The sequence below is a fragment of the Ochotona curzoniae genome, unplaced genomic scaffold (genome assembly GCF_017591425.1).
Source record: "Ochotona curzoniae isolate NIBS_2020 unplaced genomic scaffold, NIBS_Ocur_1.0 contig_2754, whole genome shotgun sequence".
Classification (NCBI taxonomy): Eukaryota; Metazoa; Chordata; class Mammalia; order Lagomorpha; family Ochotonidae; genus Ochotona; species Ochotona curzoniae.
The window spans coordinates 23,740,224-23,755,603 of NW_024465582.1; the positions used below are offsets into that span (position 1 = coordinate 23,740,224).

Below are 15,380 nucleotides of genomic sequence, written 5' to 3' on the forward strand. Positions count from 1 at the left end.
AGGTTAATATTATATAAATTTTATATCAGCCCATGACTTATCAAACCACAATGAATAAAACAAGAGTTCCCATATAACCTCAAAATTTCTCTTAAGCAAAATATTAAATATGTAAATCTTTACACATGAAAGGAACGTAAAACATAAATTTTCATGCTTAGTGATCAAAACATGAGGCCATGAAGGGGCAAGGAGCTTGTTCAGATGATAAGAGATATGAAAGCTTTGTCTCTCATTTCAACTCTGTGATGTTTTATATGGCTCCTCTGCATTCAGTGTTTGTGAGCAAGTTGAAGGAATGATGCTGTAATTCTCATTCCTACTCCAAGAACAGCGTCTGCCATCTGATAAGTACTTAATCTAATCATCTGTTGAATGAATAAAACAAGTATGTGGGGAAAATAAAATGCTTGTGTATATAAACTCATGGATGTTGTATTCAGTTATGAATGGAGAGTTAAAAGCATAAATCATGGAAAAAACCAGAGATCATTAGTGGCTGTGAACAAGTTCACACAAAAGCTGCAGTGTAAAATCCCATGGAACTGAAGTGACATATGGCCACCTAACACATTGAAAATATAGACATGCATATTATAATATTTTTAATCTACAGGCACAAATGTAAAGATATAATTTTTAGTACATGCCTAGTGAATGAAATTAAGTTGAATCCATCCCAGTGGGCCAAAGTCTCTCTTATATATTATAAATAATGTCTATGGTGGGATACAATTAGGCACTGTAAGTAAGGCTGAAGTAAGATAGCTCACATTCAAAATTCTGCTAGTCTACAGTGAAAAAAGGGATTTTCATTTTCACTTAATTTTACCTTAATTTTTGTATGGTGTAAGAAAATCACAATTCACTAACGGGCATTTGAAAGCAGCAGATTACACCCACTGTTATAATGCTTGCTATAGTCATATTCACAGACTGTATTTTTCTCCTATTCTGGATATTATTTCTGTATTTTGTTTTCCTAAAGTATTTTATCCTATCTTACCTGCCTATCAGAATAAAATTTTAGTGTCAGTATAAAATTACATCTACTTTATATAATTTACTTATTTCCCTGTTACACATTCAGCATTTTAATGAATATTTAATACAACAATATACTTGGATTGTTAGAAATAATTAAATACTGCTTGGTATGTGTAATGTAGTTTTTAAACCACCTGAGACCAAAGGTGACATAAAATACAAAATCACAGTGAACACAGTAGTATTTCTTAGTCACCCATTTGTGAAACAGTCCCAGGTCCCTAAAGGGTTGGTTTTCATTCATTGTAAATAGCTTTCTCTCAAATCTAGACCATGGGTATCCTGGCCTCTTGCTGCCTCGGACAGCGCCCCTGTGTCCTGACCACTGCCGAACATTCCTGCTGCTCTAGGCTTGGCTAAGAAGTCTCGATGCACAAACCATTGTCCCCTGTCTGTCCCTGTCAATGCTTCTGCAGCTGTTGAGGATCAGTCCCCAGGTGCAGGAAAAAATGTGCCACCTCCTTGAAGGATTGACACTCTGCTCAAGGAGTGTAGGTATAGGCCTTCCAGCTGTTAAAACCTTACTGGTGTGTGACATGAAGTATCTACTCTTAAAAAGCTAGCCTGTGTCTACAAGAATGGGCCAGTGTGCAATCAGAGTCCAATGTCAAAATGTCTCCCCTCTTCTCACACCCACCTCTTGCTTTCGGCCATCCTATCTCATCCGGCATTTCGCCCTTTCTCTCCCCATGGTCTTCGCTGCAGAAGAAGCCCTCTGGAGAAAACCTGTCCCAATGCTATTTTGTCACATGTAGGCATGTTTAAATTTTAATTGACCACAGGGATTGGACTCTCTGCCAGTCTAAACTACAAATACTTGTGGGTATTCTGAAATTTTAAACCTGGGATCACAGAAATCGGTATATGACTTTGGTAAAATATTGTTGTTGAATATGAGATGACACAGTGTTATGTTTACATATTAGTGTTCTTGTATTCAAGAGATTGGGGGGGATATACTGAATCTTGAGGACAAAATTTGGCCATATTTGATCCTCAACAATATTCCTATTTTGAATTATAACTTAAAATTGCATTGTAGAATAAATTTATTGAAACTAATTCTTGAGTGATTAAGACCTTCAAGAACATCCATTTGAAGGAAGGTCAGAAATATTCAGATTAAAAGGCTCTACAAAATTTTTAAATGAGTAAAAAAACCGGAAATTGGCTACATTAATTTGCATTCAACTTCCCAGTTTACCTATGGGTATTGTAATGGGAACAAGACAGGGAAAAATCAAGAATAAAACCACTTCCTTCTTAATGTGAAATAGAGGAAAGTGATCACCTCTCTAGGAGACAGGATACTTAATGTTTGCAGTAAGTTTTAGAGTTCCTGGAATACTATGGCTTGGTTGGTTTCTCTCAACAAATGTATAACGTGGTCAACTTTGACAAATACTTTGAATTTGCAAACACTGAAATGAACACAAAGAAAGGAGACTTACACTCTGGGTAGGAATGTGCTCCCAGAAAGACAGGTAACCTCAGGTCAAGACTCATCGCATCACATATAGAACTGGAAATGCGTTCACTAATAAAGTTATCTGTAGCTCCTTCTGTGAAACGTCCCAGCATCCCCTGCTCTGCCCTTTCACACCTCTGTCTGGAATTGAGTTGTGCTGTCTTATGTCGTGAACGCCAGCTTGTCCATCAAAATCTGGAGTCATTGCCACTTCCGTTATGATGCCAGGAGATTCAGATTTGCCCTGTTATCAGTTTTGCTAAGGATCCTTTATATCTCTCTGCATTTTGCTTATTATATTATGATGCACTTATTTGTGTTTCTTCTTTTTGTAAGCTTGGAATTGCCAGTATTTCGAATGCCAATTCTGGTTTTTTGCTTGATTTGCCATATTTTTTTTTATTTGTACTTTATTGTCTCAAGAATAAGAGGGAGCAATAGTGGAAAAATAGATGGCAAAGAGAAAATTTGCAAATGTTGAGCTGTGGAGATTTTGCCACGGAGTATTTCAAAATCAGTGTTTCTGTTTCTCTTTCTAGCAGGGCCTATTTCTAAGAAATAATGAACTGAACATTCTGGAGTGAATAAATCCCCAGGAGGATATTTTTGGCACTTTCAGAGCCAATTTAACTACTCTGGGCCCCAAAAAGTTACACCACTGAGTTCATTATTCCTTGGGAGCATTCTGCATGATTTTCCCCCAGAAATTTGGAGGCACTGAAAAAGAATCTGCCATTTTCTTTCAGGCCCTCAGTGCCTGAAAACAATAGACACAGAAACACTGTGTACTTTCATTGTTATTCAGAAAACAGGACATTGAGTTGAGATGTGTATTAATGAAACTTCCATGTCATTTTGTAAGAGTCCATTTATCAGTGTCTGTGGAAATAAATACAGATCCTGGGCAGGGTGGGGTGTATTCACTTTTCCATGAGAGTACTGAGATGTACACAATCCTGTTTCTGTAACAAGCATGCCCATCACCAATAATGGGAATCAGTGTTTTTCTTTCCCTCTTGCAGCAGAACAAGAATTTCCAAGAAAAAAAAAAAAGGACCTCATTGGTCCTTGTTCTGTTTTTAAAATAATTATCATTTCCTCCTCACATGCAAAGAGGCCTCAAAAAGCATAACCACTTTGCATAGTTCTTCCTGGAATGAGAAGGATATGGAACCTTTCACTACTTCAAACATGAGTGAAATGACACAGTGAGAAAGTAGGGACTTTGCATTTCCCTGATGCAGTCAGCAGTGCTCTCAGCACATTTCATACAAAGTTTGCTTTCAGATCTTGAAGTGGAGAATAGCCTTTAGCCCTTGTGCTTGGGAAGCTTAGTGTCCTATAGCGGGGACAAATGGAACTCTCATTACTGGCCGAATTCTGAGAGGTAATACAGCATGCACAAGATCAGGCTCTTGAGTCTATCAGTCCTGTGCTCAGATCCTGCCTTTAACCTTACCGCTCTCCACTATGATACCCACTTGCCTCCTCGAATCTCCGGTATCTGCAAAAGCCAAACATAACAGTAGTGATTATCTTATGAGGTGGCCAGGCGTGGTGTGAGGACTCAAACAAATAATTGCACATACCCCTAAACAAAAGGGGTTCACTTGGGTTCTGAGCAAACCTGCTGTTGGGTGATTCTGTCGTTACGCAAATATTAGAGTGTCAGTGGACGACAACATCTCTGGGTGACACACTGCGATGAGACCGCCATGGTGCGTGTCGTCCATCTCCAATCTAAACAATGCAGACTAAATTTTGAAAGCGGAAGTTACTACCACTTGTGTAAATACTGACAAGAATAATTATTAGGTCCAACAAGCTTTTTGGAAAAACAGCCTTCTGAAACTTACTGCGTGCTTCTATTCACAAGTTGTACATATATTTTATGCTTTCATTTTTTTTTCTCACTAGGCATTTTGAATTGTCTGGCATACAATGTTGGTGTCCCTGAAGCAAAAATATTCTCTGGTTCTTCAAGTGAGCAGTTCGGCTATGCGGTACAGCAGTTCATAACTCCAAAAGGCAACTGGTAAGAATATTCTTTCCTTATGGTTTCAGTAAAAATACTAAGCAAATTGAATCTTTAGCTGCAATTTCTTGTTGAAATTGGTGAATGATTATATTACTATTGGATAGGTCCTTAGATACAGGAAGAATCATTCTATCAGAGTTGATAGCTGCAAATTAAAGAGTTGGGACAAACTGTGTCTTTAAAACACTGGCCAGAAATTTTTCTTATAAATATTCCATCATGAATTGATAAACCAGCTTGGTTACTTAATGCGTATGTGGGTAAGTTCAATAGATGATAGTAGGTAGGTAGGGGGGCAGATGTATTTGTTTTTATTCCTTATCATGTAAACTGATATTCATAATGGCTTTGAAAATCATCACCTTAGTAAAGCTATCTCTGGACCACTTCTAGATTGTAAAAAAAAAAATTCTTTATTCATTTTCAGCAAGGCTTTGCTTCCTTGCTTTATGCTAAGGTAGTCTTCCTCACTTCTTCTGGTGAATTGTCCCTATCAGCAATAATGAAAAATTCACAAAGCTGAATTTCCATATTTTTGCTACCAGAAACCACCAGTTTCTAATGCTATAGAATGGTTACATTCATAATCCTGGACCTTTTCTAACCAGGTGGAAGACAAAACCATCTTGGAGGATATAGATAGGAATAGCTCTGCTCCTGGTTTAATTTCCTGTTGTAAAAATGCAAATAAACTCAGAGAAATTAGATGCCTCTAAAAGTTGCATTTAGAAAGAGCTACAACTCCTGTGCCGGAGTTGAAGCCCGAAGCCCTTTTGAGCAGAGGTCCTGCTGTTGAACTCTACTTCTCTGTTGCAATGGAACATTCCAGACAGTTCCCACTCACCCAGGAGCCTAAAATCCTAGATCTCCACTCTCCAGAGCTCTTGCCAATGATGAAAAGAGTTGTTGTCTTAGCAAACAAGAGCTATAAAGTGTAATCCTGTTTCTGTTTGAACTTACATTTGATGCTCTTTACAACTGAATTCAAAGAAGCCTTTAGCATCCAAATTATCCTCATGTTGGGGCATGCCTCTCTTTGTGATGGGGAAACAAAATTATTGTGAGAAAGAGCAGTGGGAACGAGACTGTCTCTTGGAGGAAGTGAACTGTGAAGTCAGTTTTAAGGGTGGATAAAACACCAGATAAGCATGAGCTAATGTAAGGAGACTCAGAAAAGAATGTACGTTGGTGGTCGTTTGAATCACCTGCAAGGAGAATTCCAAAGATGAACAATTACTGCAATTATTCTGGATATGGGGAGGGTGGGAGAAAGTCAGTTACATCTCTCTCACTTACAAAATTTTGCTTTCATAACCAAAACTTAATGAGAAGGCTAGCAAGAGGATGTGATCACTTTTGACCTTAGGATCTAGCAGATGAGCAATTCTATATTCTTTCCCACAGACACCTGTGTTGAAAAATTCTTCTTCAACATTCCCACTTTAGTAGATACAACCTACTTAATGGACAGCACATGTACCTGATTTTCTGCACCAGCTACTGAGACCAAAATTTCCTAACTCCTTTTTCTCTTGCATCTTGCCCACAGCCAGAACAAATTCTGTCACCCATGGACATACTATGTGATCATTGCTCACCAACTCTCATGCTACTCGACAGGAGCCCACCGCGGCTCCCTCAGGTGTAACTGCTTTCCTTCTTGCCTTTCTCCATTCTGTTGTCTTCACCACAATCTGGTTTTACTCCTTCATGTGGCTTTCCACTAGAACCGAGTAAAAATTCTTTGCAGTGTCCCCCATGCTCTGAGATGGGCCTTCTTCCCTTGTGTCATCTTTCACCCTTTGCTCCTGTTTCCTATGTAGATGCCTTGGGTCTCTTTGTTTTTAATATGCCACGCTCATTCTTAGAGTTTGCATATCTTTTTCTAAAACATCTTTCTGAAGATCTTTATCAGCTTACTGGTAGCACAGGTGTCTCTTTCAGATCTCAAAAAAAAAAAAAACACAGAGAGCCCATATCACTCCTCATCAGTCTCTCGCCTTTAGGATGATTTGTTTTCTATCAGTTATCACAATCTGAAATGATCATATCTGCATGCTGATTATCTCTCTCCTATCCTTGTCTCTGAGTTAAGGGACATTGCAATGTCCAGTGGTGTGTGCTCAGCTCTTAAAGTGTCCTGGAAAAGGAAATCTACCATTATTTGTCAAGTGATTGCAAATGTGACTTCCAAGTGATTCATCTCTGGTACTCTACAAAATGAACTTTAGTAGGAGAACTGAATGAGACAGAAAGATGAACTCTAAAGAATCTATTTCCTAAGAATGATCTAGCTCAGGACAATCTGGTATTGAGTTTGAGGTTATTTCAAAGTAATAGCTTCACTGGGGACAGATACTTCCCAGAGAGAAGAGCCACCATCAGCAGTCAGTATCATTAGAGATAACAATCCTAATAAAGGTTGTAAGAGAAGTTGACCACTGCCCCTTGGAAATGACAGAGTCCTGGGAAAGTGAAAGGTAGCCCTAGCTCCTGTTTCTCTCTCTCTCTCTCTCTCTCTCTCTCTCTCTCTCTCTCTCTCTCTCTCTCTCTCTCTCTCTCACTCACTCTCTGGGATTCCCTCTATGCATCCAGAGATTATGAAATGACAGTTCTGTCTGTAGTTTTGGCAAGAATCTGATGCTGGTAGGGTGAGCTCAAGACTAGCTCTTTCTAAATCCTGTCTTGACATTTGCTGGACGTTCTTGAAAGATACATGAACACAGCACAATGAGTATTAAAAAAATGTATGAAAGGTACAGGAACAGAGAGAGAGAGACTGGATTCTTCTCTCTGCTGGTTCACTCCCTAGCTAGCCACAGTGCAATGACTGGGGCTGACCCAAACCATATCTAGGAGCCAGGAGCTTCTTGTGGGTTTGCCATGTGGTTACAGAATCCCAAGAACTTGAGCCATCTTTGGTGCTTTCCCAGGCCGTCACCAGAGAGCTGGATCAGAAATGAAGCAGCCAGGACTCTCACCTTATGAGGTGCTGGTTCTTCAGGCAGTGGTTGAACTTGCTATAAGCACTACACCAGCCTGAAAGGACTTTTGCAAAATGAGGCACCAACTTAGTTTTGGGTGGGCTGATGCTCTGAACTTGCATAGAGCTTCTAGCAAAGTGTCACATGAAGCCTAGCCTGCAGGCTTTAGTGTTCTCCAGCCTATGTAAAGGTCCCAGCTGTTAGGTATGTACCTGACTGCACAGGAGGAAGACAAGATGGAGCAGCTATATGACATGAGGGGTTGAATTACATGGCAGAAGTGGAAAGGAGAAAGAACAAACCTTGGCCACCTGCATGTCTGGCTTCTTTCACTGACATGTTGTGAGATAAAAATGCCAAAGTGGGCAAGCTACGGGCTGATTCCTAATCCAAAAGTTGAACGCTATGTGAGGTACAGTAAAGCACACAAAACAGGGGCTTTGGCTTTAAAAGGCGGGGAGTAGAATTATTGAAACAGTTACATTCAGAGTAGGGACACAGAAGACAAAGCAAATGCCAGCTGCTTGTAGTTAATGGTGCTTGTATCCTTCTTGTGTTTGTAGTTACAACTGAAAGCAGAGTTCATGTTCTCTTTCTAAGGAGAGGGAAATTGCCTCCTAACTTCTGTCATCAGCGTGGCCCTGCCAAGGGGCCTGGTTGTACATGGTTACTCAGGCAGTGGTGGAGTGCTCAGAACCCCTCCTGGTGTGCCTGTGTGCCATGGTTAGGACAAGCAGCCTCCATGACTTTGACTCAGAAAATACTATGAAACTTGGAGTGCAAAGCTGGCCACTTGTTTTCACAATTGGCACTCTGCCCTATACCACTCCTAATTTATGACAATTGTAGAGATATTATGGAAGTAGCAGATGTGGGAAGGGGTGTTTAAACATTAACTTTTCTTCTGATACTAATCAAGTTAACTGTGGGCACAGAAAGTATATTGCTGTGACTTCCTCTAACTCATCGAAAGCTTCCTTGCTTGGATTTATGCATAGCATACATACACACGGCACACTTCTTTATTTTCCGTGCTCCCTGCTGCCATTGGGTAACTTGCTCTTCTGCTGGCTCTTTGCTCTTTTTGCCCCACGGCCCAGCCCTGGCCTCCCCTTGACCAACTCACTTAAGGCTGCGATACACGTTTTCTTAAATTATATTTTGTTATTTCTAAAGCACAAATGTTAATGGTTTCACATTTTTTTTTGTTTCAAATGCACACACATGTATATAATGTTTTACATTAAGATTACCAGATTTTCACCAAAATCATCTTGGTTTTTGCTAATTGGAGTATTTTTACCCTGTGGACGTCTAGCCTAGAAGTAGGATGGATCTGACTTTGATAGTTCCCTTGAACTGTCTCCAGTGGGCGAGGCTGTTGGAAAAGCGAGATGACCTCCCAAGCTGAGCGGCAGAGCAGCTGTGTGACGTGCGACTGTTGGTCAAGCTGTGGCCTGCTCGTCCTGCAGGGAAGGGGGGGACCACTCCTCCTGGGAGTCGTCATTTGCTACACAGGATGTTCAGATGGGGATGATGACATCCTTATCACAAACAATCTACGAAGGCTGGGGAGATGTTTAGAATCATTTCCTGGAGCTCGTGGTGATAGGCACGGTTTCTGTTTGTCCAATGTGCAGGCCTGTCGAGAAGCATCTGAGCTCACTGGTGTGACTCACAGACCGTGGACAACTGCAGTCACTCGTGTGGCCAGCAGTACCTGGGCACGAAGGGTTTTTACAGTTGTGAAAATGTGTTTTATGGCTCCAGTCAGGACTTGTGCGTTCTTATTCCTTAAGAAGTCTGGAGAAATACAATGAACATGTGTCATAGCTATAATAAAGTAATATGTCACTTACATAGGTGCTTGGGTAGTTTTGGCTTTTTATTAAGATGAATTTTAATAAAACCCTGTGTGTTATAAATTGAAAGATTTTCTTAAATTCATCTAAAAATTGTTTAAATCAAAAAAGAAGGATGTTCAGTTCTATAAAGGCTTCAAAGATTGGATCGTGTGTTACCTTGGTAATAATAATATCTGGTGTTTATCGAGTGTTCTTTCTTTGCCACATGCACAATGCTCAATGATACTGGGTGCTTCATAAAATCAGTACCCCTTGAAAAGTGACAAAAGTCTGAGATTGAGAAGGGTTAAAGGATTTATCAGAGTAAATAATGCAAAAACTGCAATGAGATATGTAAAGGTTTTTGAAGTATCCAAGGAAAGAAGGGACAGGATGCACTTGGCAGACATAAACATTGTTTGTTTTAACATGAACTTGTTATACATTTTAAGAATTCTGAGTTGCAGGTTCTACTACAGAATTCTCCTATCTTTCTTCCATTGACTTTATTGCCAGACGTTGCAGGGCTAGGATGATGGTGGCCGGCCATTTTTCCATACTCTCCCAGATGGGGATTTCTCAAAGGAATAATTAGCCAGAGGACAGAAGTTTTCATCAACTTCCTGCCACTTCCTGAGTAACTTGCAAAATCCCCTGGCTTCTCTGGACTAGAGCAGTGTCCAAACCAGAATGCTATGTGTGGCTTATATGAGAATCTCAATACACTGTCATGCATGTGTGAGCTACTGTTATTAGAACTTTTTAAACATATATAGAAAGAAAACAAAGCATTCCCAAGTAACTGTTCCCACCCCCAGTTCCTCAACCATTGCGGACTGTGAGAGAGATCACACTGCACCCAAGTGTAGGATGTTAGGTGTCTTTATTGCCCAGGCTTGGCGACGGCAGCTCTTGCTACACTCTAGGAGCTACTGCACCAAGCAGCGCAACTCAGGGGTGTTTAAACTCTCATCCTCTAATCAGATTGAGAGCCAGGCAGTACAAAGTTGCAGTAAGGGAGTTACCAGAGCCCAAAGTTTTCCTATAGTTAACTAACCTAACATAGCACAACAGGAGGCAGGAGGGGCCAGGTGCAAGAGGAACCTCCAGAATAATTTCCACACTGTTAATTATTCTGAATGGTGCAGAAGGGTGGAGTGCACTTTTCCTGCCTTCAATTAACTTGAATGATGTGAGAGGAAGTGGGAAGGGCACTGCTGTCAATTAACCATCAATGGCAGCGCCCCATTACACAACCAGTTCTCATCTGTCCTGGATTAGCTTCCAAGCATATTGGTTTACCTTCAGTTCATTTCTTCTTGGTTCAGGAATTGTATTCCAATGTCCCTTCCAAAATAACCATGCCTTTGTCTTTTCATTATGGCCTTTAAATGTTTGCCAATATCATCCTTTGTGGCTCTTTCCAAATACAAAATTCTTTTGTTAGACAGTCCTGGCAGTGTTGATTTATCTACAAGGTTTGCTTTTATTTTAAATATATGGCATAGATACTCCATTTATTCTTTCAGCAAAGTTGAGTTTTCTAACTTGCAACTTATTTATTGCTTCTATAAAGACATTAGAAATCTGACAATATATTTAACGTTTATTTTAAAAATGTTTAAAGATTTACTTATTTTCCTTGGAAAGGCCAGTTTACAGAGAGAAGGGAGAATGGAGAGAAAGATCCTCCAACCACTGGTTCATTCCCCTAAATGACGACAACAGCCAGAGCTGAGCTGAACTGAAGCCAGGACCCTGGAGCTTCTCTCTACCTGGGTGAAGGGTTCCAAGGCTTTGGGCCATCCTCTACTATTTTCCCAGGCCACAAGCAGAAAGCTGGGTGAGAAGGGAGCAGCTGGGACATGAACTGGTGCACATATACAATCCTGGCGCTTGGAGGTAGAGGATTAGCCAATTGAACCATTGTGCCAGGGCCCTTAATTTTGAAATACATTGTAAATACTTTTGATAACTAGATTACAATAGCATATTTATTTAAACTGTCCTACAACATGGTTCACCCAGGGTGCTAATTGGCCTGTCTGCTATCAACAATGACTTTCCTTAACGGGCAGTAGGTGCAGGGCAAAAGAACATTCAAGTATCTTTCAGGTATACACTGGCCCCACTGATGCCCTAACTTCAGCTCATCTACAGTTGCCTCACCATACTTGTTAACTTTTTTAATCTTTCAACTTTATTATTTATTACTTAACTTTTGTTCTTTATTTTTACCACAATTTTATGATTTTATGTCATTGATAGTTTATTTTTAATCACAATTTTATTTATTTTTAAAATTATTTTGTTATACTTTAAAATTATATTACAATTTTTTTATAAAACTGATATTTCTAGCTAGTGCTTTAAAAAATTATTTCTGTTATCATGGACAGAACTGTAAGAGAACAGCCTTTATTCTGCTTTGCTTCGCTCTCACCCTACTTTTGACCTAACTTCATGTGTGCACTTACAAAAACAGGAACCCAAATCCCTACTCTGAGACTTGTGCATGACACAGATCTGCCCCAGACTGGGTGGCGGGCTTCAAGGATCTGGTTAAATTCTGCACGCTTAAAAATCTAGTCATAATTTTAAGACTGTCCTCTGGGATGTCTGAATGCCTGTTTCTGGAATAGAGTTCCTTTTGGAAAGTAATTGCAATTTACAAAACACACCTTGTTGTTGTTTGGCTGTCTGAAATAGTTCCATCACCCTATGAAGAGTTGCTGAGGAGTGCTAGCCTGTTGGCTTCTCTACAGCTCGCGTGATAGGAAGACAATGAGTATCTCTAGACAAATTCGAAGCGAGTTTTGTGTGATAGGAAGAATCAGGGGTCTAGAATGGAAGGGCATAGGTGCAGACACTGGATCTGTCTCCTCATAGATCCTCACTCTGAATTTCTTATGTGAAAACAAAGAGAGTGTTGGATCTCACATAGTATTTATAAAGGCCAAAGAAACAATGCACATGAAATATGCTTTGTAAATTGTAAAGTGGTGTGCAAATGTTACCATTTCATTATTAGTAATTAAACCAGCCATCTCCCAAAACACCTGCTAGAAAAGCATGTGTCGGGGACTTTCATTTGCAAGCCTTGAAGTCTTTGAAGCCTCCCCAAACCCTGTGCCCAGGAATAGGCCCCCAAAACGGGACTGTGTGTGATTCGAACGCTTCAGCTTTGCACCTTAACTTCAGAAACACTCCATGTCAGGTGAATAGAATCTGTTTTTTCTTGATTCATTTGCTTGCAGGGAGAAAGCTAATCTCCAGGGTTTTTGTGTGCCAGAAAAACAGGCTTAGGGTGAGCTTGGTGGACTTGACTTCCCAAAGCCTTGAGGGCTTAGCCATCTTGATATCTGAAGAAGTGATCTGGCAGCCAAAAAAGTAGCCTAATGAAGCCTAAATTCTAAAACTGCCTTTGCACACAGACCAAAGAATGTAACTGTTTGCCAGAGCAACCCTGCCCCACTAAGACCCGTCTTCCTTCCTCCCATCCATGTGCAGTCTCAAGCATTCATTTTTTCCATCACAAATGCCTTTCTCTAGACCAGCAAGAATCAGGGAAACTTGCTAGCCACTCTGTGTTTGTCAGTGCCCCAGAACTAAACAAAATGTAAAGAGTAATATGTTTTTATACCATAGGCTTGGAGATTGCTCACATTGAAATAGATATACCATAGGCTTCCAATCCCAAGTAAAATTGACCCCCTTGGATGGCTGGTAGGCTCTCCCACTGAACTCTTGAGCTGCCTTTTCAGCATCTTACTCTACCTAGAATTGTCTTGTTTGTCTTGACTGCCATCGCTCATTCCTTTTAGTTTCTCAGCCAGAAATCTTGGGGCTATCCTCAACTGTTTTGTTACTTAGTTTTCATGCAGAGTGATCCTGGTGGTTTCCCTGGCATCCTGTGTGTCAGAGAAGGCCACCTGGGACCATCTGCCCTTCTACCAGGCCTGCAGGAGTCCTGATCATGTCTTGTCTCCAGTCCTAGCCATCACCATGCAGGTGCTTCTGCTGCTTTATCTTTGCTTCAGGACAGAGCCAGACACACAATCTCTCCAACATACGTCAAATCACACCCGCTGTCAGAGTCAGCCAGGGGATTTCTTACTCTACTCACGGGGAATGCCAGGCCTTCTAATCACGTTCAGGTGTATGTAAGATCTGGCTGCATTTTAAGTCTGCCTTAGGCCTTACTGCCTTTCGGCTCGAGCACTTGGTTCCAATCATAGGGCTTTTACACAAGCTGTTCCCATGGCCACACTACTCTCTCTCACGGCTCCTTCAGCTCCTTCAGGTGTTGGTTTAACTGTCACCTTCTCAGGAAAGCCTTCCCTGACCATCATCATAAATGTCACACTGCACTTCACTCTCCTGAATCTAATAGATTGTACGACTTGGCTATTGCCCTCTCCTAACTCTACCCTGGCTCTCTTCCTCCCAAAGCACTAATCAGCACTGTGTGTTTTGCTTATTAAATTGACTTTTCTCACCCTGGTGTATGAACAGCACGAGGCTGTAAATGTGAAAGTGGCTTCCTCACTGGTGCCTTTCCACTGTAGAATGCTGTCTCCATGTGTAGCCATACAAGTGGTATACTGCTCAAGATCAGGGCATACAGTCCTTGTGGGAATGGCACCCCCTGCAATTGTGCAACAAGTCAGCCCCCTGGGTGCTGAGGAAGTGTTATCCAACTGAATAAAAACGAAATGCTTGCCCTGCTATTTTAACTGTCAGTACACTCTAGAAAAATCCCTGGTATTGAAGGAACACTCTGGAGAGACACAGACCAAAGAAAGATATTTATAACAGCTCATGGACTGGGAGTTTAAAAGTACCCTACCTACAAACCCATAAATACTGTTTACCAACTAAACAAAGAGTCTTGAATTCCACTGGAGGTGGGCAAATTGGCTATGTTTGGGAAGTCTACATAATGACTATTTTCCCACAAGATAATTGAACAGTACGTGTTATTTAAAGTAATGTTGGAAGAATTCCCAGTTTCACTGTAGGAAAAGAGAAGTTTACATCTCCAGATTTTGTTTTGAGAATCAGAGCAGCCAACGGCTCATGCAGCTCTTTTGTCTGGTTGAGATTAAATGAAATCTGCTTCAAAACAGAAGGGCCGTACTTCCACAGTAGCCGCCCATCAACATGTCACATCCTTTATCACTGGCCCACCCTCCCTGATTTCCTGTCTGACTTACTGAAGTTTGTCGCAGTTCCCTGTGAGTGGCAGTTTGGTGATGTCATAGCTTTTACTTATAATGGTGAGTTGTCAGAAACCAGGATTTCAGCAGGACTCTGGGGTGGAAGGAAAGGGGAGAATTTGCAGGAAACATTACCCATAAAGGACATGGACAAAGGGCTGTGAATCCCCAGCAGTCAGTACTATGACCTGCAGGCGAATTACTCATGTAGTTCCGGATGTTTAAGGAGTGAGTCACGGATAATGCCAATACCCTAGTTCTTCCTTAGAAGTCACCAAAATGGTGCAATTTCCCACTGCTTGTGTACCTTCTCATTCTAAGAGTTTTAAATGACCTAACACAGGCATGTGTTTGTATCAACTGGCTGAGAGAACATAGAGTGAGTTCATTCCTTGTGAAGGGACATAACATTGCCCAGCAGTTTGCCTTCCTCCTCCTCCCATTTCATTGACTTCGGTGGTCATGGTTCTGGAGGCTGTGATGATGATGTCACCACCCCTCTTGAGCTACCAAGTTCCAGATTCTCAGATGAGAAGGGAGGAGGTGAGAAGGTGTCTAGGGAATGCGGAGTGGTTAGGAAATAATTAGTCTTGTGCACCTTCTCATGGAGAAAGAAATAGCCAGAGGCTCAGAAAAACAGTGGGTGAATTTTACATGGGAGGGCACCAGCCTTCTGCTCCTTGGTGTGTCTCTGGCTACAGCGAGGATGGATGGCAATGTGCAGAAGAGAAATTCCCTGAAGTGTCACACCGGGATATTACTGTAGTGTCCCTGTTCCCA

The 15,380-nt window shown here is 41.0% G+C and overlaps 1 protein-coding gene across 1 annotated transcript in view; it reads left to right on the forward strand.

The window, feature by feature from the left end:
• ITGA2 (integrin subunit alpha 2) overlaps positions 1 to 15,380 on the forward strand; it is a 97,520-nt gene that overhangs the window by 28,163 nt on the left and 53,977 nt on the right. Inside the window, exon 2 of the mRNA XM_040977527.1 lies at positions 4,433 to 4,550. Coding sequence (XP_040833461.1) covers positions 4,433 to 4,550 — 118 coding nt within the window. The remainder of the gene's footprint in view (positions 1 to 4,432; positions 4,551 to 15,380) is intronic.